Source organism: Lissotriton vulgaris, chromosome 5 (assembly GCF_964263255.1).
Source record: "Lissotriton vulgaris chromosome 5, aLisVul1.2, whole genome shotgun sequence".
In the NCBI taxonomy this organism is placed as follows: domain Eukaryota; kingdom Metazoa; phylum Chordata; class Amphibia; order Caudata; family Salamandridae; genus Lissotriton; species Lissotriton vulgaris.
Genome location: NC_141693.1, coordinates 600423452 through 600448903, shown reverse-complemented (window position 1 = coordinate 600448903; position 25452 = coordinate 600423452). Strand labels below are relative to the sequence as shown.

The 25452-nt window shown below is 42.8% G+C and overlaps 1 protein-coding gene across 1 annotated transcript in view; it reads left to right on the top strand.

The window, feature by feature from the left end:
• The window catches only part of TBATA (thymus, brain and testes associated), a 152385-nt gene that overhangs the window by 58102 nt on the left and 68831 nt on the right, over window positions 1-25452 (top strand). The window contains exons 4-5 of the mRNA XM_086920142.1: window positions 2725-2895; window positions 9911-10002. Coding sequence (XP_086776268.1) covers window positions 2725-2895; window positions 9911-10002 — 263 coding nt within the window. The remainder of the gene's footprint in view (window positions 1-2724; window positions 2896-9910; window positions 10003-25452) is intronic.

Sequence of the window (25452 nt, the reverse complement as noted above, 5' to 3'; positions counted from 1 at the left end):
ACAAGAGACTTTCTGGGGCCGGTTTTAGAACATTTGTGCCCTGCTCTAAGTCAGCAAGAGCTTGGCTCTGTCAAAGAAAATAAATGTAGACTGAAACAAGCATTTACGGGGCCTCTATCTCTCTTTTATGTTGGCTCTTTATGAGAAAAAAACAGCAAGTCCCGGAAAAATGCCACTATGTTGAGGGGCTCACACATATCCTCAGCAAGATATTTTTTTGTAAAGCCAGGAATAGATGTCAAGTATACTGAACCACTGGGTGGTTTCGTTTTTACCTTTAAAATCCATCAGCATATAACGTAAAAAATAGTAACTAGAGATTGACAAACTAAAATGAATACATATTGTTTTCCCGAAATGGTGCCCTCATTCGTTCTCTGCTAACTGATACAGTAGATGTTATTGTGTTAATAGAAAACTGGCCATTTTTCATCCAGTTTGGTAGGAACAAATTGAACTATGTCTGGGAGAGTAGAAGAAAAGGAAATCATATCCTTTCTCTGTGAACTAGTTCTTATTACAGGCAGGTGAAAAATAACGATTTCTTTTTGGAGACATGGAACAATTTTGCAATGACAAGTGGTCATGATTTTAGTGGAGCTTGACCGGGGCAAGTGGAATTCAATTGGAATAAATTGCAGAGGGTGCAGGGAAGTGGTCGAGCCCTCAGATATGAGACCTTTCAACTCCTTCTCATACTGGGAAGGAGAAAATTGGTGATGCTATTCCCGCAAGACCCTACTATACAGAATAAATGAATGGCCCTACAAACATATGGAAGGCTGATTTAGGAGAAGTGATAGAAGATTCATAATGGAAACAAAACCTGGTACACAATCAATCAATCAATGTCTAGAAACGGGCTTTTCAAACATATCAAATTCTATACCTTACACCCCAAAAAATGTAAAAGTACTCCACCACACTAGCACGCTGCACCGAGTGCCAACAGCCATATGATTACACTTTATTGCTTAACAATAGAGAGATTGAGGGGCATATTATCAAGCAGGGCGTTAATATTATCGCCGTTTTAGTGGCAGAAAACTGCAGCTAAAGCGGCGATAATGAGCTTGATAATATGCAGTGGAGAATTCCAATAGAAGCCTGTGTTCACACCAGAACATAGGTTTCTATTGGAATTCACAAGGCCATATTATCAAGCCCATTATCGCCGCTTTAGCTGCAGTTTTCTGCCTCTAAAACGGCGAAAATTTTTAAGGCCCTGCTTGATAAAATGCCCCGAAATGTTATATCTCCACTTAATTGCCTGTTGGGACTCTTGCCCAAACAAGAGTTAACATAGTAGGTAGTAGATTCTTAGATCTAGCATTTCTTCTAGCAAAAAGAGCCACAGCCGTGGCTTGAAAAGATGCGTACGCCTCTCATATTTACAAATAGTGAGGAGAGGTAATACATTGGGAAAGAGTGAAAATATTGCCCTGCATAAGGAAGAAAACAGTTGCAGTTGCAAGAGGCTCATAGCTGGACTTTGAGGTGAGGTATGTAGTATCTTGAAAATGAATTAAATGAAGAGTTGAACTAAAATAAAGTTAGGTTTATTCCATGAGAAAGAGCACATCCATGCAGATCTTCTGGCAGCATAAACAGTGAGTAACTGTCCTCACAGCGATTACATCATGGAACATAGAACACAGATAATGAAATGAATACAAGCCAGTTAAAGGGGAAATGCATAACATATAATAGAAACAAAGCAAGATACTACAAGGTACTAGCATCCTTTCAAGCAGGGCCCTCTTGACAGCATAATAGACCCTGGGGTTAAGCAGTGCACTGGTCCCTGCCTACACAACCACTTACAGTTATAACAAAGTTTAACGGAAAATTAGTGTTTAAATTCTGGTCTGCCTGGAACCCATATGCTCGTGGGTGCCCCGGGCAACTGCCCAGCGTGCCCATGAATTAAATACGGGACTGCCTTCAAGCCCCGACTGACGACAGTGAACAATTTATAAATATTTAACGGCAAGCTCACCAACATTGAATCACCCACATTGTGACAACTGTACGTAATGATGCTAGGAATAAGGCAGTAAAGCACCATCAAATTATGTTCTACCGTTATTCCATTCCTTATGACTGCCTGTGCCTATATTTCAGTTGTGTTTGTTTCTTTTTAGACTACACTGACCTGCAGAAATAACTATAAGGAATCTCATATGTAGCACTGATGGTCGTAATGTCATAAATGGCGAACAGCATGATATGAACGAAACTACGTTCCTTCTACAAACAATATTATTATTTGTTTGTACTGCGAGTTCATAGAATGTATAAAGGCCAGTAAAATATTTGATTAAAAAAAGAAGAATTAATTCGGATCTCTGGTGGTATTGGTTCAAACGTGCTCCAGATATATTTTATCTATATGTAATCTATATCAATTTTGCCGGACCTCTTCACATGCCACCTTGCCACCTCTGAACCTTTTCTCTCTTTCAGGGTAACTTTCTTTAGTTTAATTGCCTCACTAATTCACTCTCATATTCGCAGTTTTCTTTCTCCTTATCAGTGTCATCACAGTGTTGGAAACTGCATTCGGAATTTTTATCTCTGTACCTTAATTAAACACTGTTATGGCCACAAATAATTCCTACCAGAAAAAACATTTCAAATACTGAACAAAGGCACCCAAACACACACTCTCATTCTGTCTCGTCCTGTGAAGTATTGGCTCACATGTCTTGTCTTTTACTTTAGGACTTAATGGAATTCCTATATGTATTGTAAATGATGAATGGTCCACACCACACTCTCTGCTACCTCATCCTATGATGAAAAGCCAATTTCCTACCAGTGTGCTCGGGGTACCAAGTGTACAGATGCCAATAGGAGACCCATATGGAAACCTGGATCCACAACTGAGAGCTGGTTAGTATGTACATAATTAAGCCATTTGAATGAAGGTTGTGTATATTTGTGGTCAAGACTGAATGATAGTCAACTTGCACTTACAGGAGGGTGTAAGTATATTCTAAGCAAGGCCAATGGAAATATATCATTGTGCAGCCCACGTGTTTTCTGCAAATTATAGTTTTGCTGCTTTTGCCACACAATCCTTCATCTGCTCACAATTTGAAAATGTTAAATAAAGGAACATTTGTTTCTAGGTCAAACAGATCAAATGTTATTGAACATGTGGCTAAATGTATTGTCCTGTAGTGGAAGGTCCGTTCAGAAAGTTGACTAGTTACTTTTCAGTTGCCTATTGCTGTAGCTGGGTGTTAAACTGGTACTAAGGTGAAAACATTCCTCAGACGTTGTTAAAATGTAAAAATGGCAAAATCATGAAGTTATACTATTAAAAAAATATGCCTCTCTTTACCACATATTTTCCCTTTTTTGCCACATAATGTAGTTAAGCCTGCTGCATAAATTGGTCTTCCCTTGTGTCACATAGTTCCAGTCGCCCTGATTATGAGTGGACTGTCAAAGAAATCACTGGATCAAGAGAAATATGCCATCAACGCAAAAAGCTTATGGTTAATGTTTTTTCCCTCTGGAATCGGGTGGATTGTACACTGCACTGGGAGAATATTTATTTCACTATGGCTGTCCTTATTGATGCTCCGGAAAATATTCTTTTAGATTCCACTAACGGCCCTGGTTTTTTGGCTTATAATTTGGTGCTTCTGCTGTGAGACATGTAGATTACAGTATTGTAACTGGGCTGCGGAGAAAATTCCATCCGATTCAAGTTTCATATTTGAACGAGCTTCTTTAAAAAAAAAATATTTTTATTAATTTTAGTTAACAAAACATCAAGCTACCTTCTTGTGCATATCAGCCAGGCAATACAAAATATTGGTATGACTGAGAACGCGATGATGAAAGGTGAAGACGCTTCCATGTTACAAAAATTTGTTTCAACAAAACCCTTTCAAGAATTCTCTGTCCCCCTCCATCTTCCATTCATCGGGCCCAATATCAGGAAATTAAATAAGTCTACAGACATAAAAAGTCCTCTGCATGGTTAAAGACGTGTACCCCTGCTCTGAGTGCAGTGTACTTTTGTTTGGATCCATAATGTATTTTTTTGTCATAGGTACTCACATCATGCGTATGCATCATGACATAGGCCTGTGTCACTGATTGTGGTCTTGTTGGACTGAGAGGGGCTCACAAAGCGATACCCTCCTGGTGGTGGAAGGCTACCGCTTTACCAAGAGTTAAGCAGCACAAACGCAATGGTGGCAGCACACCATGTAATGATCAGTAGTAGTGAACAGGAGATTTTTACTCTCCATCACTGGAGTGAGGCCTACAGTCTCACTCACCTTTTTAAAAGGTCTGCTGCTGTGTGCTCAACTCACCCTTGACCTTCATCAGCTAGATGTGGCGTGCTCTGCAGAGCAGGGATAGTGGCTCTGTTCTGATTTTCTGTGTGCCTGGGAAAATATACAGTACAGAGTAGAGTAGTAAATATGGGATTAATGCATATGCTAAACGTATGTATGCTTGCAGGGAATTCTTCACATAAGAGATGTAATGTACAGTGTGTGCAATACATGAAGGGTGAAGTGTTTTGTACTGTGCACATGGTAAGCGTGTGTGTTTGCAAATAGCACACCCTGGCACAATACAGAAAAGCTAAAGTACTGAACAATGCACGCAGACTGAATGTGTGTGCTGAATGTACATGTCTGTAATGACACAATGCATGGAGGTAACAGTGCTGGACAATAAGTGTGCTGTGAATGTACACTGAGTGGAAATGTGCCTTAGGGAAGGAGAGCCCGTTTGGCTGAAACATGTTGGCCCCTTTTATGGCAGTTATTTGTTCAAACTACAGTTTGCACTGTTCTGTTTTTAATGAAGGGGTGTGTCCCCGTCTTTAATAAAAAATAGTCTTTATTAGGACACATCACCTTATTTTAACCTACTTTTCTATGCACTGCGTGTTTTTCTCTTTATTGTTCCAATGGGCAAATGAAAACTAACTGCCCTTTGGATTTTTCTTAGTGATTTTTTGGTTGGGTCCTAACCCTTGCGTATATAGGCGTGGTGAACTCCTTGATCAAGTGGTTCACCATTCCTTTAAGCTGGTTGACCAAATGATATAACTGATCACTTGGAATGGTTGATGGTTATCCAGATTTTGAGTATATAACTGAGCCCAACCACAATATCACTAATAAGTAGCTGGTTCCAGATGTGAGTTTCCTTAAATTTAGCATTTCTCGTAGTACATATAGATACACTCTACCATTTGGAGAGGTGTTTGATCTTTTCATCTGGATTAGGCCTTTTAAACCCCCGGTTTGTTGTGTTGTTTTATATTTAAATTTGACAGCCATGAAATTCAGTAATTGTAGGTACAGTGTTAACATTGTTTGCTCACACTTTGTAGACTATTGATTATATGTAGTAATGGAGTCCGTGACCAGGATGTAGTTTCATGTAGGTTTATTAGTTACAGTTACAAGTTGTTGAGTTCTTATGATGCAACCCCACCAGGAGCAGTCTGCCTGCTGCTCAGCCCATACTCCAACTGTCACACTCAAGCATCCAGGCACCCAAACATTCCATTCAATACCATCACACCAACATTCCATGCATCACAGTCACACTGGTTGAGCAGCTAGGGAGAAAGTGACAAAATAAATATAATACAGGTTACTAAACATCCACCTTTCTTCCACAACACAAAAAAGAAACCGGCAATAAGAAAAAGGTTCAAACAGGGGAACCCAAGAAATGGAAAAGTGAAAGAGTAGAGGAAAAGCAAGAAAAAAGATGAACCTAAACATGAAGGGATCATAGCATAAATACCAAGAACATCAAGCATGAGCAAGTAAGAAAATACACAGGAGATATGCAAGAGTAAGTACAAGAAAAAATGAAATGGAAAGTTTAGACAGAAATACTAGAGAGAGAAAATGCAAAGAGAAAAAATACAAGAGATGTACAAGAAGAAAAGAAACAATGTAGAGGAGATACATAGACGAATATAAGTAATATATCACCCTCACATCCTCCTTGTATATAAAATTTTAATAAGAACAGTAATAATAGATGAAGAACACCTGAAAGAACTTTCCTAATTGCACAGGTGAATAGATGTACCAGAAACAACATGGAACGCCGACACCAAACAAAAACCTAAGAAAATAGTTAAGGGAAAGAAAGAAAAGAAGGTTGACATCTACCAATACAGCCAACATTACCTAGGGGCGGACAACCACAAGTGTGACACAAATAACAAAAAATACAGAAAAAGAAATACATGAACCACAGGGTGACTACACCGTAAACTTGAAACAGTAAGTAAAGCTTTGTAGTAAACAAAACAATGGTACACATGGGACTATACCTATTAGAAGCCCAATGTAGGGGTTAGAAGTGTGAACAGAATAATACAATACATGGTACTAGTACCCGTGAGAACCCCTTTGTGGAGGTTAGTAGCATTAACAGAGCTATGGATACCATGGGACTCGTACCCATTAGAACCCCTATGTGGAGGTTAGTAGCGTAAACAGAGCAATGGAAAACCTGGGACTCGCACCCATTAGAACCCCAATGTGGAGGTTAGTAGCATGAGCAAACAATGCACATGGAAAACATGGGACTCGTACCCAATGAACACCCCTTTGAAGAGGTAAAACAGTGTAAAGGGATTGACCTCACAAAACTACCCTCCTGCAAGGGAAATGATTAAATGCGTTGAATGGGACTAAAATTCATTAACTGTGAAAACTGTGTTGAATGTGACTAAAACCCATTCACTAACTGTGTTGAATGGGACTCATACGCATTAACTGTGAAAACTGTCTTTATGGGACAAAAACCCATTAACTGTGAAAATTGTGTCGAATGGGACTAATACCCCTTCCCATCTAAGTGCTTAGCCACTACATAAACAACCTGCTGCACAAGGTGATTTAAGCACTAGGACCGCACAAGCTTTAGAAATGTAACTAGCACCCACTGTAACACTCCTCATAAAAGGCTTTCTAACATGGATAATGTATATGGGACTAACCCCCACAATGTAAACGGAAATGAACTGGTATAATGCCCTGCAAAAAACAAACAAAGTAAAATGTCCTGCATCAACTGGTTCATCCCTCAGTTTGACAGTCAAGAACACTTGTGAGTGAATACTTACACGAATAGCTTGGAAGTCAATACATTTGACGTTTGTGGACTAAGGATAGATACCCTTAATGTGCTGGAGTACCGCCATGTTACTAAAAGTCACGTCATGGAGGATAATCCTCAATGTCTTTCAAAACAAGTACTGATGATAAATCACAGGAACATTACATTACTGTTACCTCCGCCAAGAAGTCCTCTGTCTTCAGTTCCACAGGATTGCTGTTTAGACGAACCCAAGAGCTGTTTCAGAAACACTTGCTGGTAGAGCGTGCACAACAGTATAGCGACCGTCTCTGCAAAGACTTGAAGACAAAAACCAGTGGTAGCTGGTAAACGTAAGAACTACCAATAAAGATTAGTTGGCATCAACACTGTAAAAAACAAAAAACAAAGGTGACACGCCAGCATGAAGATCGCTGAATCCTCCGGATGCAGAGGAGCTTGTAGAATGCTGCATCCAAACCAAAGATGGCGTCACGCTGACATACTGCGCCGAATGGCTCCAAGCACATCGGTATAGGAATGCGTTCCATTGTAGCTAGACGGGCTGCGTAGATCCAATAACGTAACAGCAGCGGCAACGGCTCCTCCGCGTGACTCCATTGACTGAGGTAAGGAGCACGGGCTAAATACAGCTCGAGCATGTAATTTCAAATTGCACTGCAGCGGTTGAACTGCCGTCACAGTAAACATGCCACAAATGTACAAAAAAAAATCCGCAGTCCATCTTTGTATGACCACTGATGTCCCACTGCGGCTGCTGGTACCACAACAATATTGTGCATTCCCCAGCAGTGCAATCACACGCAAAATGGGCAGCATAGTGGACTGCATTGTGCAACTTGCCACGAACTGTTGAAAACCACCTCTACAGACAAACTTATGAAAACTCAAAAGAACCACAGTCCTTAGATCCAACGCTGTCAAAGTCAATCAAAAAGGCAAAAAACATGTTGTGCAACCATCTCTGTTAAAGAGCCCACAAAAAGATGATTGTACAGCTCTGAAAACACCACAGTTATGAAAATTATTGGCTCCAAAAATAACACAGACACAAATCAACTCAGCACTGCTGGCACTAACTGTGGTGGAGACTATTCTTTAGATGAGTTGGTGGGAGTTCCAGTACTCTTACAAGTTGTCACATTAATAGAAAATAGAAAACCTTTAAGTGAATGCAGTACATCCAAGCTGGGTCGTCCATTATGAAGCACACTGGTGGGGCTGGTACTTCAGTCTTGATACTTATTCTTAGTTTAAGTAAGTTACCTTAGTTTCTCAAAGTCCAGTCCAGTGACAACTTCAGTAGCCAGTCGCAGCATGGGTCTGTCTCCAGCTCGTCGCCAAAAATCTGTAGTAATGGAGTCCATGACCAGGATGTAGTTTCATGTAGATGTATTAGTTAAAATTACAAGTTGTGGAGTTCTTGTTATGCAGCCTCATCAGGAGCAGTCTGCTTCATGCTCAGCCAATACTCCAACTGTCACACTCAAGCTTCCAGGCACCCAAACATTCCATTCAAGACCATCACACCAACATTTCATGCATCACATTCACATTCACATTAACTGAGCAGCTAGGGAGAAAGTAACCAAATAAATATAATACAGGTTACTACATTATGTTATAGATTTGCGTTTAACAGTAGTTGGGTACAAAGTTGATTTAACATTTGGAGTATTAACTTGGTTCCAGGAAAAGTGAGTTTATAGCATTTATAAAAATAATATAACTGGAGTAGAGTAAACATTCTTACAGCTATTCGTAAGATAAACAATTTCCGCAGTTTAACACCAGGGCACACATTAGGGGTACACTCGGGTAGACTCCGTCTACGTGCAAAGAAATTGAGCCCAACTGAAATATGCTGTACTCATCCCAGTGTAATTTTCAGACACCGGGATATATTCAGCAGCTCCTTTCACGTTATCTGCTTTAATTCTGAACATCAATGTTGAGACGGCGAGGGGCCTTTATTATTCTAATTTCCAGCTGGGCATAAAGCAAAGGCTGAATTTAAAGGGCCATCAGGCCTCCTTTTGTTGTACTTTCCGTGGCTGGGATCCATGGCTGCCTAGTGAGGCATATAAGCACTGTTCCGTTACCAGAATTGCCATTCCTACACAAAAGTGCCATTATTATCTCATTGCCACAAAAGAAGTACTGTTACCTAGTGTCTGTGAAGCAGTACCACTTGACAAAATGTCCAGTACCAGGTCTCTTCAAGCACCACAATCTTGGCTTCTTAGTGAGAACCATCTCTTCATCAACTGTTAGGAGGGAGTAATACCTGTTCATCTGTTTTTAGCACATGCTCAATTGGTATACAGAGAACTAATGTACCAGCACCATGTCTACAAAGGAAAATCAGTCCATTGTAATATGAGTAAAATGGCCTGTTTAGTAATTACAACCAGATCTTAATAAGTGAGCAGCAAAAAAATAGACATGTCAAAATGTTGTATTACATGTAGTAATTACATACTGTTAGAAAACAAAAACATTCAGATGCCAAGAACTTTTTACATTCTGAACACCACGAGTGTAGGCAGTCCTTCAATCGTTCATTTATTAATGTTAATTTACTCTTTGGTGTTAATACTGAAGCCATTTGTTATGATACATTAAGAGATACGAAGACCATAGGATGAAATCTAATATAATACCAGGAAAATTAAAGAGAACCCTTCTGCTGTATTAGTACCGTAGGTAATGATCTAAATACTGTGATCTTCCACAAACGACCTAATTCCTTAAATTGTTTTGCACTCCTTGTTTTCTTTAGGGTCTGGTTTACTCTCTGAGGCTTGGAGAGAAGAACTGAGAGACCTTGCCTCTAAAGTCTGCACTTCCGGGGAATCGCAAAAGAAACAGGAAGTGAGTCGAATGTTTGAGCTACTCCAGTCAAAGTGCCACACCTGCATGATGATTGAGCACATGGGGATGGTGTAAGGTGTGGGCATGGTATAGGGCTGGTCGGAATTGAAAAAGACTCAGTTTTAGGGTACACCTTACCGTATGTCTGATGACGTTTCTTAGCAAATCTAAATAAGGCAGATTTAAAATGGCAGTATATATTCGTTCAGCACATACTATATACGGATGCCTGTATCGCCTTTTCTAGAAAGTATTTATTATACTCATTTCTGGTACGCTAATGTCATTTTGTTATAATTTTGAAAACGTGTTGTAGGTTTTGTCTGTCATCCATAGAAAACTGGAGCTTTGAGATTTTTTGTGAAATGTGTGACCAAAAATTGTGTTAGTTATAGCCATTCTAAGCTTTCCCGGACCATTGTATCATGAATCCCAGTGAATACTCCGAACTTGTCATGACTTTACAACTAACTGCCTAGCAACTTGAAATTGACATCCCAAATGGAATGATTTTGCCTACTATGTTACAGTTTAGTATTTCAAATGGACCCTAAAAGTAATTAGAAGCCCTTTTACAAACCGAAATCAAGACGACACCACAACCACCTACCTTGACCATGACAACACGGAAAGGTCAATGCTTAATTTGTGCAAGTGGTGGTAGGTGGTACCCACAGCCCCACATTTTTGGGGAATGGGAATTTTTTCATCATTAGATTTTGGCCGAGGGCAAGAGCGAGAAAATAAAAAAATGGCAGAAGGAAGGCAAAAGAGAAATATAGCTTAACAGTGGAGAAAGCAGGTAATGATTTTACAGGAGTGAGCAAAAAATATATGAAGTATGGTGGTGGATGAAAGAGGTGTGAGATGGAGCAAAGATTAAACAACTTTGTCATTCGGCAATCCTGACCTTCGGCTGCACCGTAAGCACGATCCTTGGAAACTCTTTGGGCCCTACATTTATACAATTCAGGCAATGGCATCCATGCATATTGGGGGAGGGTAAGGGAGCGTGCACACCATAAATTACAATGGAGAACAATACAATACAATGGAATTTATAAAGTGCACGGCTGCTTCCAAGGGAACGTCCCGGTGCTAACAACTAGACTGCCCTAGAGGACCGAATTGCATACAAGACATCTGACCTAAGCATTAAACAGGTGGGTCTCCAAGCCTTTCCCAAAGATCCTTTCAGAGTGAACAAATTGAAGGATGGGTGGAAGTGAATTGCAGAGTTTTGCCATCAGAAAGGTAACAAATCTCCCACCACGTATAGCCTTGTGGTCTCTTGGGATGTGCAGGAACGTCTGGGAATTAGAATTGAGGGATCTACTCTTACGATGGACCTTAAGTCTACATCACAAATACTGAGATCCCTTGTTCTCTAAAGCTTTATAAAGCAAAATTAGAGCCTTGAATTTGATACAGCTGATTGGTGGTAGCCCGTGCAGCTGGCGGAGATGAGCGGACACCAATTGACAGAGCAGTACCTTAAGAATGAGGCGCACAGCAGCATTTTGAATCATCTGCAGCTGTTGCAGAAGGTAAGCCTTAAAAACCCCCAGTAAAAACTGTTGGCGTAGTCCACTTTTGAGGTGGCTAGAGCATGAGCAATGGTCTTACGGGATGCCGCTGGAACCAGATGTAGCATCTGATCTAGAGAACAGGGATCGATAATTTTTCACAAACGAAGGCCCATTTACTTTACCCAACTAATCCCTTCACGCTGGGTTCAGTGTGACTCAAGTTTTTACCCAACTTATCAAATAAACAATAGAACCTGCATTTCTCCTTATAATATGTATATTTGTGTGGCGACGAACCTTGGAGAGTCGAATAGTTGATAGCAATAATATGTACTTATCAATACTACTAAATAATAACAGACTCGGTGTGTATTTATAAAACTTATCGGAAAATAATGTGAAATAAATGCTCATCAAGTACCGTTATACATTGCAAATCATAGATTATTACGTAGAACATGTATTAGCAATGATTAGAAACAAACTCATATCAATTAGACAATGCATTGAAGGAGTGGTAGGCAAAGAGGGAAAAGTTTTCTGAGACAAAATACATTTTCAAAAGATTATGCAAATTCAGTATATTATCTATACTAACCCAAATAGGAATCAGGGAAATCTATCATCTGGCCATAGGGCAGTAAGGCCCCTCAAGAAGAGTTGAGTGGCAAAGATTAAGTCAGGAATCAGGAAACAGGTAGGCCTCTAACTGTAAACAGCGAACCAAAAAACAGCAACGATCTCCAGTTAGCTAAACTCCAGCGATCTAACCATACCCTCCAGGGACTTTCAATCATACCCTAAAAACCCAAATTCCCAACCCACATTTGTTTCAATATGAGAGCGAATGCCGTCTCTCATTGGCTAAGGATGGAGGTGTATTGTCACACCACTGTCATCATGACCATTTTAATCAATGTTCTTTTGTCTTAAACTTTCAGCAATACGACAGATTGTTCCCATAAAACAATTTTGAACACAATCATAGTACATATTTCCTGTAGCACATTTTATGTATCAAGTGTTTGCCTCTGCTATCTTGAGAAGGAAGTTGTTCGCTTCCACTGACAATCCTATTTTCTCCATAACTTGGCATCACACAAAAATATTGTGAAGGACACGCATCAACCTTTGCGTTCTCTTTTATCTCTCGAAAACCATCTTTTGGTCATTTATTTTTTCCACCAATTATTAACCCTAGGCTGGCATGCAGAAGAGTAGGCCCATGTTTGCTTTTCTACAGTAAACAAACACAAACATTATTATTTTCATGAAATGTAATTTCATTGCACGCCATCTTAGCATTGCACTAACCCATAAACAACCTGTGTTATTTTTCCCTATCAATCGATATTAACGTGCACAAAGCAGCATTAGTCTTTTCTTTTTCTTTAACCAAGTGCATTTGTGGCCTAGTTCAATGCATTAGTACACAAATACGCAAAACCAATTCCCCTTATTTTCGCTTTCTTTAATAAAAAACTTTCACAGCACACTGTTAATGAATGTTACTGAGGGTTTAATATAAGCAGGTTTTATTTTTCACAAAACCATGCTCCATCACATCCTTTTGAGTGACTACAGTGTCGCAAAGCAGTTAGCAGAGACTACTTTGACCTGTGGTTCAAAAGATAGAGCTGAGTCAAATTTGATTTCCAAATTTCTTAACAGGAAGAGGGGGAGAGAGGAGCCCCCAACTCAGACTGCCATCAGCTGAGAGAGTGGGGGATCAGCCATGTGCCAAAAAAGAGAATTTCTGCTTTATCAGAATTAAGTTTGAGGCCCCTTTTGCTCTTCCAGTTGCCTACTGCTTTGAGGCAGTCCTTGAAGAACTTAGGGGCGTCTGGTGCCTCACCCTGAAAAGGCAGCAGAAGCTGTGTATAATCAGCCGATAAAATTACCTAATTAAATCAATCAACTTAACCAGGGTTTCTAGGTAGAAATTGAAAAGTGACGGGCTCAGGGCAGATCCCTGCGGCATCCCATACTTGAGAGGCCTGGTGTCTAAGAAAAGGGAGCAAGAAACACTACCTGGGATCTATCCTCCAAATATGATTTGATCCAGGCCAGCACATTCCTTAGAATTCCAATATCCTATGTCTGTTCAGCTGATGAAAAATCTAAAAGAATGGCCACTGCTGATGCACCGCGATCTAGGTTGAGCTTGATAAATTTCAATGCCTTTAGTAAGGCGGATTCAGTGCTCTAAACTGGCTTAAAGCCAGACTGTGTGTAATGAAGAAAGGTGTTAGATTCCAGAAACAGGCAGATCTGTTTAGTGACTGCCATCTCCAGCATCTTGACTGCTGCTGGAAGAAGGGAGATCGGTCTACATTTACTGAGTAACTTGGGGTATGCATTAGGGTATTTTAGCAGAGGAAGTAGGAATGCCTGTTTCCACTATTTGAAACAGTTGTTGGCTTCAAGGAGGTGTTCAGTAATTTATTCAGAATAGGATTGACAGTTGGCAAGACTGACTTAAGAAAGTCAGGGGGGCAAATAGAACCCTGTTCATAATCAGGATATGTTACCTGCCAGTTTTGTTATATTTTAATGTACAGTGGTCAGGGCCGGACTGGGAACCAAAACCGGCCCTGGAAAAGTGCTCGGCCAGCCCCCACCACCCCCCAGGGGGGTTGGGGGCATTATCGTGCTCTTTGCCAGGGCCGGTTTTCGGCCGATTTTGTTACAGGGCCGTTTTTGCAGCAACGCTACAAAAACGGCCCTGTTACAAAAACACCCCCAGGGGCCCAAAACCGGCCCCCACCCTTGCGGCGTACCGGGGGATTGCCCGGTGCCCGCAACGGTCAGTCCGGGCCTGCAGTTGGTGAGATAATGTTATCCCGGAACCGGTCCCAGGATGCTTGTTTCTGGTTCAGGGAAGACCTGGCTTGGCAGTTCGAGCTGGACTGTTCCCATGAGGCACAGGGTCAAGACCGATTTGTATATGGCTGAGTCTGAACTGGGATGGCAAAGTGAGCTAAAGAATAATGGATTCAACCCAGATCTGTGATTGAGGGTGAGTGTCTGAAATGTTTCAGCACTTCGTCCATCATCTCCTTATGTTTGCTTTGTTTGCTCTAAGTTGGCAGGGTATGCACACTTTCCCACTGGATTCAAGCTAGCCTGGCTGAAGAGGGGTGTTATCCCGAAACTGGTCCCAGGATGCTTGTTTCTAGTCCAGGGAAGGCCTAGTCTGGCAGTTCGGGCTGGACTGTTTTCATGAGGCACAGGGTCAAGACTGATTTGCATATGGCTGGGTCTAAACTGGGGTGGCGAAGTGAGCTAAAGAATGATGATGGATTAAACCCATATCTGATTTGATTTTAAATTCATAAAGCGCAGCAGTTACCTGCAGCCGTCAAGGCGCTATGGATCACCGTCCGAGAAGAGAGTCCACTAGTGTTCTGAATTCGGAAGCTAGCTACAAGCAAAATAGCCAAGTCTGAAAGGGCCTTCCTGAAGGGCAGGAGCTGGGATATGGCCTTTATGTTTATGGGAAGTTTTCCAGAGTTTACTGGCAGTAGTTGAGAATGCTCTGTCGCCGCATCTCTTTCTTATGGTTTTTGGTACATTAAGCTGTAGTTTGGACACTGAGCTGAGAGATCTGCCAGGGGAGTACTAGCCAAACATGGTTTTTAGTCTTGAAAGATAAGGAAGATAGAGAGCCTTGGGTGCCATACAGAGAGATTTGAAGCTGATACGCTTGGTAATGTGAGCTAACAAAGGGTTTCTAATCCCTTGGCAGTCGAATGCCCTCTAGGAATGTCCAGAAGCAGTCTTGCCAGTACATTCTGTACCACCTGGAGTTTATGCTGCATACTCCTGTTCGATTCCAGATACAATGAGTTGCAATAATCGATTCTGGTCATTACCAGGGCAAGAGAGAGCTGCTTGCGTACAGGCTGCTGAATGAGTGGACAGATTTTTTTCAGCATCCTCATAATCCAGGTGCAGGTTATAATTGTACGATTAGTTTGGGCATTAAAGTTACGTTCAATGTCCATCAAAACTACTAGGTTATTGGCATTATTTCGCCGAGTAGGACGAATTCCTAAGAAATTAGGCCAACAGGTTATATTCCAGCTTGAAGCACCTGCGCCAAAAATCTTCACTTTGTCTTACCCTCATTCAGTTTTAGGAAGTTGCATGAGATCCATTCTGCCACTTTGGTCAAGCAACAGGAAACATTTTCAGCTACTGAGCATAAGTTCTTAGGGATTGACACCATGATCTGGGTGTCATCTGCATACCACACAACCTCCATTCTGAAGGAATGGACAATAGCCGCTAGGGGTGCCACACAAAGATTAAAAAGCATGGGGCTTAGAGATGAGCCCTGTGGCACTCCACAGGGCAGGCAAAAGGTGTTTGAGTAAAAGTGCTGTAACTTCCCATTTTGCAATCGTTCCACAAGGAAGGGGGACAGGAGGGTTAAGGATTGATGCGAAATGCCAAGACCCTGGAGTCTGTGTTGCAGCAGAGCAGGTGAGATGGTGTCAAACGCTGCAGACATATCCAGCAGTATCAGCACCACTCCTGTCCCTCATCCACCAGATGTCTGATACAATCCATCGCTGAGATCAAAGCAGTTTCTGTGCCATGATGTTTTCTAAAACCAAACTGTGAGTCATTGAGCCAGTGTTGCTGTTCTGTAGTCTCCCATCAGGTGGATATTAAGATGCATCTTTGCCAACACAGGAAGTAAGGAGATTGGCCGATCGTTTTTACAGTCTGTGATGTCCATATTTGTTTTTTTAGGAGGGGCCTAAAAATAGCCTGCTTTCACATCTGTGGGTAGGATCCAGATAGGATCACATTGTTAATTAGCTTGCGCTTACATCACTCTCTACCTCGCGACCTGCTCTGCCTACCCATCCAGAAACGCTGCAAATTCAAGCTTCTCATCCACGACTACGAAGTTCCCCACCACGCAAGACCTGCCTACCTCAGCGAGCAACTCCAACTCTACCAATCCTTCAGACAGCTATGCTCCCCTGTTCTCTACCTCACATGAAAGATAATAAAAATAGCAATGATAATCCGGTATTTGTAAAGCGCAAACTAATCACCTCTAAGGGTCTCAAGGTGCTGGGGGCTAACTGGGAGATTAAGTGAGCTATTGCCCAGAGTCACATGATGCTGAGCGTAGCTGCCGCCGACTATCGAACTGGGAGCTCCGTGCTCCGGAGTCAGCCGCTCTGTGCCACACTTCTCCCCCGCATCCGCAGAAGCAAGACAGGGGGATGCACTTTCTCATTTATCACCGTCAAAAGCTGAAATGTACTCCTTCAACACATCAGGACCACCACTCCTCAACTTCTGCAAGAAGCTGAAGACATGGCTGTACAACTAGGAGCACTGCCTGAGCTACTCTCTTGCTTCAGCGCCTGGATACCATGAGGGGTGATAAGCTGTGCCGTACAAATCTACACAACATAACAATATAAGATAAGCCCTCCAAGACACGGGCACTGGGTACTGTAGAGTGGTATTTTTAGTGCCAGTCTACAGGGCCACTACCAACATTTTAGGAGGGGAATTTTCCACAAAGGACTGGAGGAGCCAGTTTTAAGTTTTTATATTTTTCAATTCTTTCCCTATGAAATGGTTTGATGTCTTTCTAGGAGGTATCAGAATAACTGTTGCCAGAGATGAAACTGTTAATAAGACCTGGCGGGCTGCAAAATATTTCGGGACATCAGACAAGGTGGAATCATTGTGTGTGACATGCAACGTTATTTCGTATGATGACATAAGCGTGGCAAAGGTCATATAATGTGAGTTCTGGTGACATTATCGTTATTATATTTATAATTATTATAAATATACTAATTAGTCATTTTAACCCTTAAATTTCTACCTATTTTTGGTCACAGAATGCTGGCAAGTGATTCACAATATAAAAGCCTCGCTCACAATACAAACACCTAAAATGTACATGAACAAAAGATGCAGCACAAACCTCATAATTTAAAAACCCAGATTACGATGGCAATACAAAAAAACGCATAAAGTATTATAAAACAAAAAGCCTCCATCATTCAATACCACCTACAGTGTTTCTCCCTGCCAAAGATTCCTCGTTTCCTCGTCAATTCAAAATGATGACCTGGACTCACACCCTCGAAATGTTACAAATCAGTTTGGTGTTTACACGGCTTTCTTTGTCCCTCAACATCTATTGCCTACTCCAGAGTAAATCTTTTCGTGCTTTCTACACCAGATGGCAGTCACGTCTAGTATGAAACTGTGGGGCATATTACCAACAACTAGCGATAATTTTTGTCTCTAACTTTTTTAGAGACAAAAGTTATCGCCGCACATCGGCGATTTTTATCGCAGATAAACCTTGCTATTAGCAAGGTTTATCGCAAATGCGATAAAAAACGGCCGCAATGCATGAATATCGCTGAAAAGTCAGCGATATTCATGCATTATCGAGCAAATGCTCTTAGCCATGTTATCCACCTCCCATTGGATAACATGGCTAAGAACTGCTCAGGGCAGGTGTTAGCTTTTGGAGATATTCGCGCTTAGCGCGAATATCTCCAAAAGTTGGTAATAGGAGATAGCGATGTTAGGGACTGTTTCCAGTCGCTAACATCTTGGCACGCCCACTTTGCATGTCATTAGTGATAAATATCACTGACATGCAAAGCGGGGCCCAAGATTGTCGCTATCTCCTTTTAGCTGTCACTAACTGGTGTTAGCGACAGCTTGGTAATAGGGAGATAATTTTATCTCCGCTTTCTTGGCTTTTAAAGCCAAAAAAGCGGAGATAAACCCCCTTGATAATATGCCCCTGTGTTTCTTAAAAATAAAAATATAATCTACGATAGTCGCCAAAATAATCTGCATGTAATCAACAGCCCAAAAATAAATACAAAAGTAAATATCCCACCCATAAAATAAGAGAAACATGTTAATTTGCGTATTTCCCTTGCATTCAAATCAACGTAGTAGCTGGGCACAAATGGAAACTTTGGCCTCGCACAGGAGAAGGTGTCAAATGAGGATTAAATAAATATCCATACTATTAACACATTTCCGCTCATTTAAATGATGTGATATTATTGTTTGATATATACTGTATATCACTTGGCAGTAAGGAAAACCTAAGCTCTGAATAAGACTTTTACAGGTGCCGCAACAAGCCTGGAAGTTGCAAACGGATTTGCCACATGGCAGTAAGGAAAGACTGTGTATGTTAGAACCAGCAAAAACTGTCAACTTTGCACCTTAAAATGCGGAACAACAAGTAGAAACAAGGATTCCTGGGATTTTGCCCATTTAATGAATAAATTGTGGTAATATCATGATCACCGGTTGCTGTAACACGATTACCTTTTTATGGCATTTATTGTGGAGTTCCTGCTTATACCCTGAATGAGGACACTAGACTAGGTTGATGTAGGCAGGAGTCGTTTATTAAATCACTAATTATCAATCAGGAAGAGCGCCGGGCGTCTTATCTAAACCGAGCTCCGAGCTGCTCTAATGCGCGAACCGCCGTTCGCGCATGCGCACTCGCTTCGTGCTCTAGCTCGGGCGTGCTGTGTCACGCGCACCCCTCGAGAGCTAGAGCGCTAACACTACATATCTCCTCTTTTTTATACAACATTTTAATACAGTTCAAAGTTCAATAGTCCTCTCATTCAAAGTCTCTGAGATGTGCAGGCCTGACTACCACTCTTCCATGTGTGCGCCTTACCGGTGTGGAGGCTTCTCGGACACCTTCCGTTGCGGGACTCACCACTTCTTCTCTCCGCTGACCCAGTTCGCTTCTCCTGGGCGTCACCTCTTTACCTGCTGGTGTCCCCTCCACACTCGGCCTTTCCAGATCTTCTCTCTCCACGTGCACGTCTTCTCCTCCTTGGCTTTCGCCATCTGATGTCCTTCCTACTACATCACTTCTCTGTCTTTGATCTTGTGGGTCACTTCCTTCCTCCACCGGCCACTGCACAATTTTATTGATCTTCGCCAAGCTATCCTGGGACCACACCTTTCCGTCACTGAGTAGCACAGCTCTATCATACACTTCTTCCACTTGCAGGGGTGGGCTGTACTTGCTTTCTCCCTTCTTTCTCAGTACCCCCTGCTTGACTCTCAGCCACTCCCCTCTCTCCAGAGCTGATTCTTTGACATTTCTTCTCTTGTTGTAATGCTCGGTGTACACTCTCTGGGCCTTCTCCAGATTGTGCTGGACTACAGCTACTGGTGATAGTTTTTCTCTCCAAACTACATTGTCTTTCGTGAAAGGGTGCCTGCCTCTTAAGATTTGGAAGGGGCTATACCCTGTCGAGGTGGGGGTGATCCTGTACGCCCACATCATTCTTTGGATTTCTGCTTCCCAGTCCTTGCCTTGCATAATGGCAGCTTTTATGGACCCCATAAGGACCCAGTTAAATCTCTCCACCTGTCCGTTGCTTGCAGGGTGGTACACAGAGGTGTGCTTGGGTTTGATTCCATTACTTTCTGTGTATCGGTACCATTTTTCCGATGTGAATTGCGGGCCATTGTCGGTCAGAATTGTTCTCGGGATTCCCTCTCTTAGGAACACCGAAGTGAGGAACTTGATTACCACGTCCGAGTCCATTTCCTCTTGCACCTAAACTTCTGGCCACTTGGAGTATTTGTCTACCAAAATGCACAGGTATTTAGCTGTTCCTTGGTTGTCCAATACCGGCCCTAAAATGTCAACTGCAACCTCTTCCCAGGGGTTGCGGGGCTGGTCGAATCTCCCTAACGCTGGTCTTAACGGTTTAAGTACTTTCTCTGCTCCTTGGCACTGGACGCAGTCCCTCACGTGCCTCTCCACTTGAATGTCCATTCCCGGCCACCAGTACATTTGTTTCACCCTCAATTTGTTTTTTACAATAGCGAGGTGACCTTCGTGTAGTTGGCTCAGCAGGGTTGAAATCAATTTCTCCGGGGGCACTACCTTGTCGCATCAATACAAAAAGATCCCAGAGTCGCTCATTGATAATTCCTCTCGCGCCTCATAACATTTTCTGAGCGCCTCTTTTAGCATTTTCTTTTCCGGCCAACCTTTGATGAGATATTCCTTGACCTCCTTTATGTTTTGGTCCTCCTCCTATGCTTGTGCCCACTCTTGTTTGCTGATAGCCCTTTCCGTGACCTCCATCACAGCTACCATATCCTCATTCTCTGCTATTGGGGTTGGCGCTTCCTCCATGGCAGAGGCCCTGCTAAGGTAGTCTGCGACTTTGTAGCGCATTTCCGGTATGTACACCACATCATATGCATATTCCAGCAGTTTAAGAGTCATTTTGGCTATACCCGGGGTGGCCGTGGCATGTCCACTCGAGGTGAGCACCTTGACTAATGGTTTGTGGTCAGTCTGTAAACGAAACCTGGTGCCCCACAGGAACTGCCGGAACTTCCCCATGGCCCATGTGGCTGCCAGCATTTCCTTCTCAATCACACTGAACTTCTGTTCCGTGGTAGACAACACTCTGGAAGCAAAGCTGAGGGTTTCTACTGTGTTGTCTTCTCTTTCCTGTATGAGGACCGCTTCTAAACCCTTTTCGCTGGCATCGGTTGTAAGAATTGTTTTTCCCGAGGGATCGTGTCCATGTAAAGGCACCGCGTGGCTGATATTTCTCTTCAATTCTTCAAACTCTCTCTGCGCTTCATCGTCTCACTGGAACGCTGTTTTGTCTCTTATTAGCTGTCTCAATTTGTGGGTTTTCGTGGCAAAGCGCTGGACGAACTTGCTGTAGTACTTGGCCATTCCCAGGAATGACCGCACCTTGTCCTTGTTGACCGGAGCTCTGGCATCGCAGATTGCCTTCACATTCCCTCTTTTAGGGGTGATCCCCTGTCCACATATCTTGTGTCCCAGGTAGGTGACGGACGTCATGCCTAACCTGCCTTTTTCCCATTCTGCCGTCAGACCTTTCTCTTGTAACACGCTCAGTACCTTGTTTAACTTGCTGTCATGGTCCTCACGGTCCATCCCCATAACCAAGATGTCGTCCTGGAAGTACTGGATGCCTTCGACGTCTTTGAACAGGCGGTGCATGAGCTTTTGGAACACCGCTGCGGCGGACGCCAGCCCGAAGGGCATCCTGCGGAACTGATAGCATCCATAGGGCGTTATGAAGGAAGTGAGTTTCCTGCTACATGGGTGCAAGTCAATTTGATGATAGGCGGACGTGAGGTCTACGGTGGAGAACCACTTCACACCTCTCGTTTTGGCCAACATTTCTTCGATCCTGGGTAGGGGAAATTTCTCTACTATCAGGCACTTGTTCAACTCGCGCAGGTCCAAGCACAAACGTACTTTGCCATTGGGTTTCCTGGCAACCACTAAGGGGGCCAACCACTCTGAGCTGTCTATGGGCTCAACTATTCCCTGTTCTTCTAGCCTGCGCAGTTCTCGCTGTACTGCTTCCCTCACTACTATGGGCACATTTCGGACCTTGTGGGACACTGGCCGGGAGTTCTCCTTAAGTAGGATGTTATGCATGAATTTCTCCAGCTTTACAACCTTCCCTCCGAACACTTTCTCTGCCACGTGCAATTTGCATGTTGCTGTTCTCTCTCTGAATTCGAATTTCAGGCTCCGGTAACCTACCATGGGGACCGGGTTGCTCGTGTACGATACTGGCCGTATGTCGGGTGGTTCCAATTTGGGACCCAGGCTGGGTTTGAACTCTTCCTCCCATACCGACCTCTGAACTATGGTGTACGGGGATCCTGAATCTATCGCAATTCTGATCTTCACTCCCCCTATCAGCATGTCCGCACGCGGTTTATCAGAGCGTTTTCTGTCTATGCCTAACACTTGCTCCTCAATGCATAACATTAGGTCTTCTTCATCCGATTCCTTGCCTGCTTCTTCTTCTGGTTGCGATTGTGCTATGTATTTTACCACTGATTTCTTTCCTTTTCTTCGACATACTTTCTCGTAGTGTCCTATTAGCCCGCAGTTTTTCAGTAAGAAACAAGGGAACCCACTAGGTAACCAAGGACCTGGGGTATCAGCTAAATTAAGAACAAATGGTCCTTGACAAGAGAATTCCTAAACTAAGTAATAATTATAGGCCACAATGAGCTCTATAACAAAGAAAAAGTCCAGCCGGACTTTGAAATTTATTCAATGTATTGTGGATGTGCTTAATCAGACAAACAAACAATAAAGCAGTGGGACACAGTCCTGCACCCACGATGCTACACATACAATCAAAACATACAAGTACTGGGGTTTTTCAGGCATTTAGGGGGCATGAGCAAAAACAGTATTTAGAATGCATTTGCTTCACATATGTGGGAAACATACATTTTTTGGCACATAATAGTACACTTATTGTTTAGCCCACATATAGTGTCGACGGCGTTTCGATCCAATTGTTAATAATGGATCATCATCAGGACTTCCAATGTTAGCCTGAATGTAGAAAGCCTATGTTAACAGAAAAAGGGAACAAGTAACAATATGTTTAACCAACTGTAATACTCATCAATTACGCAGCAACCTCATGCCATCCTTAAGGTGCTACAGAACATTCAAGTGAAGGTGTCACGCAACCAGTGCCAACCAATAACAACGCAATGGTGAACAATTCATGCCAAGATCAATTGCAGTTTAAGGCGCAAGTGTTGTGAAGTGGCATGCCACGGGTGTGTACTAACAGACTAATGGACTAGGTCAATTGTTGGTGCAGGGCGCGTACCAATTAATTTGAATTATGATACTATCGTGGGGCTGCAGGAATGAATCAGCATGCAGCACATGCATGTCAGGTGTTGTCAGAGGAGTCCGAGGGGCGGGTTTACTTAACAGTCGCCAGGCGCAACCATTATAGGGTTCAAATACCTCAAGGAGATAGTTTGAGGTTTTGAGGTTGCTGCGTAATTGATGAGTATTACAGTTGGTTAAACATATTGTTACTTGTTCCCTTTTTCTGTTAACATAGGCTTTCTACATTCAGGCTAACATTGGAAGTCCTGATGATGATCCATTATTAACAATTGTATCGAAACGCCGTCGACACTATATGTGGGCTAAACAATAAGTGTACTATTATGTGCCAAAAAATGTATGTTTCCCACATATGTGAAGCAAATGTATTCTAAATACTGTTTTTGCTCATGCCCCCTAAATGCCTGAAAAACCCCAGTACTTGTATGTTTTGATTGTATGTGTAGCATCGTGGGTGCAGGACTGTGTCCCACTGCTTTATTGTTTGTTCGTCTGATTAAGCATATCCACAATACATTGAACAAATTTCAAAGTCCGGCCGGACTTTTTCTTTGTTATAGAGCTCATTGTGGCCTACTATTAGCCCGCAGAACATGCATTTGGCGCAGAGAGCCGGGCAGCGTTTGTCCTGGGCTGCGTGGTTTGCACTTCCTCATCTGTAGCACGTGGATTTGCTGTACGTGAACTGCTTCCCAGACTGTCCTGGTTTTTTCACCCATTTGTTAGTTCCTCTACTGTCTCCAGGCGCCATCTTGTGTCTACCTGAGGGCTCAGCGGCATCCACCTTGTTGACCATGATCTTTTGCGCGTTTTCTCTTTTTGCTGCTTCAGCACAACGCTTCGAGAGCTCGGCTTTCTTCACCATAGCAATTACTTCCTTTAGCATCGCTTCTCCGTGAGCCCACAACTTATCCTGTACTGTCTTATTGGTGGTGTGCATTACGATTTGATCTTTAATAAAGTCATCTTGGAGTGTCCCGTACTTGCACGTGATCGCCAGTCTTCTTAAAGCCGCGACGTAGTCATCAATCGACTCTCCCTCTCCTTGCTTCCTCTGTTAAAAGTTGAAACGATCAATGGAGACACACACCGCTGGACGATAGTGAGTGTCTAGGTCTTCTAGAGCATGCTTAAACACGTCCACATCAGCCGCTTGCCGAGGCGCAGGCACGATGTTCGTGAACACTCTTATCCCCTCGGGGCCCAGGTTATGTATTTATTTTAATTTTATTTTATTTCTTGTATAGTGCAGGAATTCGACCCCCGAAGGGGTATCTCCGCGCTTGCGTTCTTACCACAAGCTGGTTAGCATACAGACAATCAGGCCGGAATGGTGGGAAATTACCAGGTCAGAAACAGATGGGTCTTTAGGCATTTCCTAAATGCAGTCAGTAGGAGTATTCGTTTCCTTCTCGCGCTGGAGAATTCTTCTCTGGTTTCATCTTCCGAGGCTTCAAGGTAGTTCTTGAAATACTCCCTCCAGTCTTCACATTTCATCTGGGGTTCTCCTGGTTTGGGTAGAAACGGAATCGGCGCTCCCTGGTTCCTGGGGGCTACCTGGCGTGTTGGTGTTCCTTTTTGTGATGTGTTTGGACGGGGTTCTCCCCCTTCACCGCGGTATCCCCTTTCCGCCAGGGCCTTAGTGGGGGCACTGCCACTCTCCTACCGTGCTTCTGTGCTGGACGCTGTGCTGCCTGGCTCCTGGACACGTGGTGGACGTTGTCTTGACTTTTCCGCCTCTGCCGCGCCCTTCCTGTGCTTCCTGCCGTCAGATTTCACCTTCTCTTTTTCTTGTTAGCTGGTTAGTGCCTCGTGGTGCTATCCTGGCTTCTCCTTCTCCTCCACTCCTTCTATTTTTTTTTTTTTTTTTAACAGGATGCTGTCTGTGGGAAATCCCACTCCTCGTCCCCACTGTGGAGTTCCTGCTTATACCCTGAATGAGGACACTAGACTGTGTATGTTAGAACCAGCAAAAACTGTTAACTTTGCACCTTAAAATGCGGAACAACAAGTAGAAACAAGGATTCCTGGGATTTTGCCCATTTAATGAATAAATTGTGGTAATATCCTGATCACCGGTTGCTGTAACACGATTACCTTTTTATGGCATTTATTGTGGAGTTCCTGCTTATACTCTGAATGAGGACACTAGACTCGGGTTATGTAGGCAGGAGTCATTTATTAAATCAC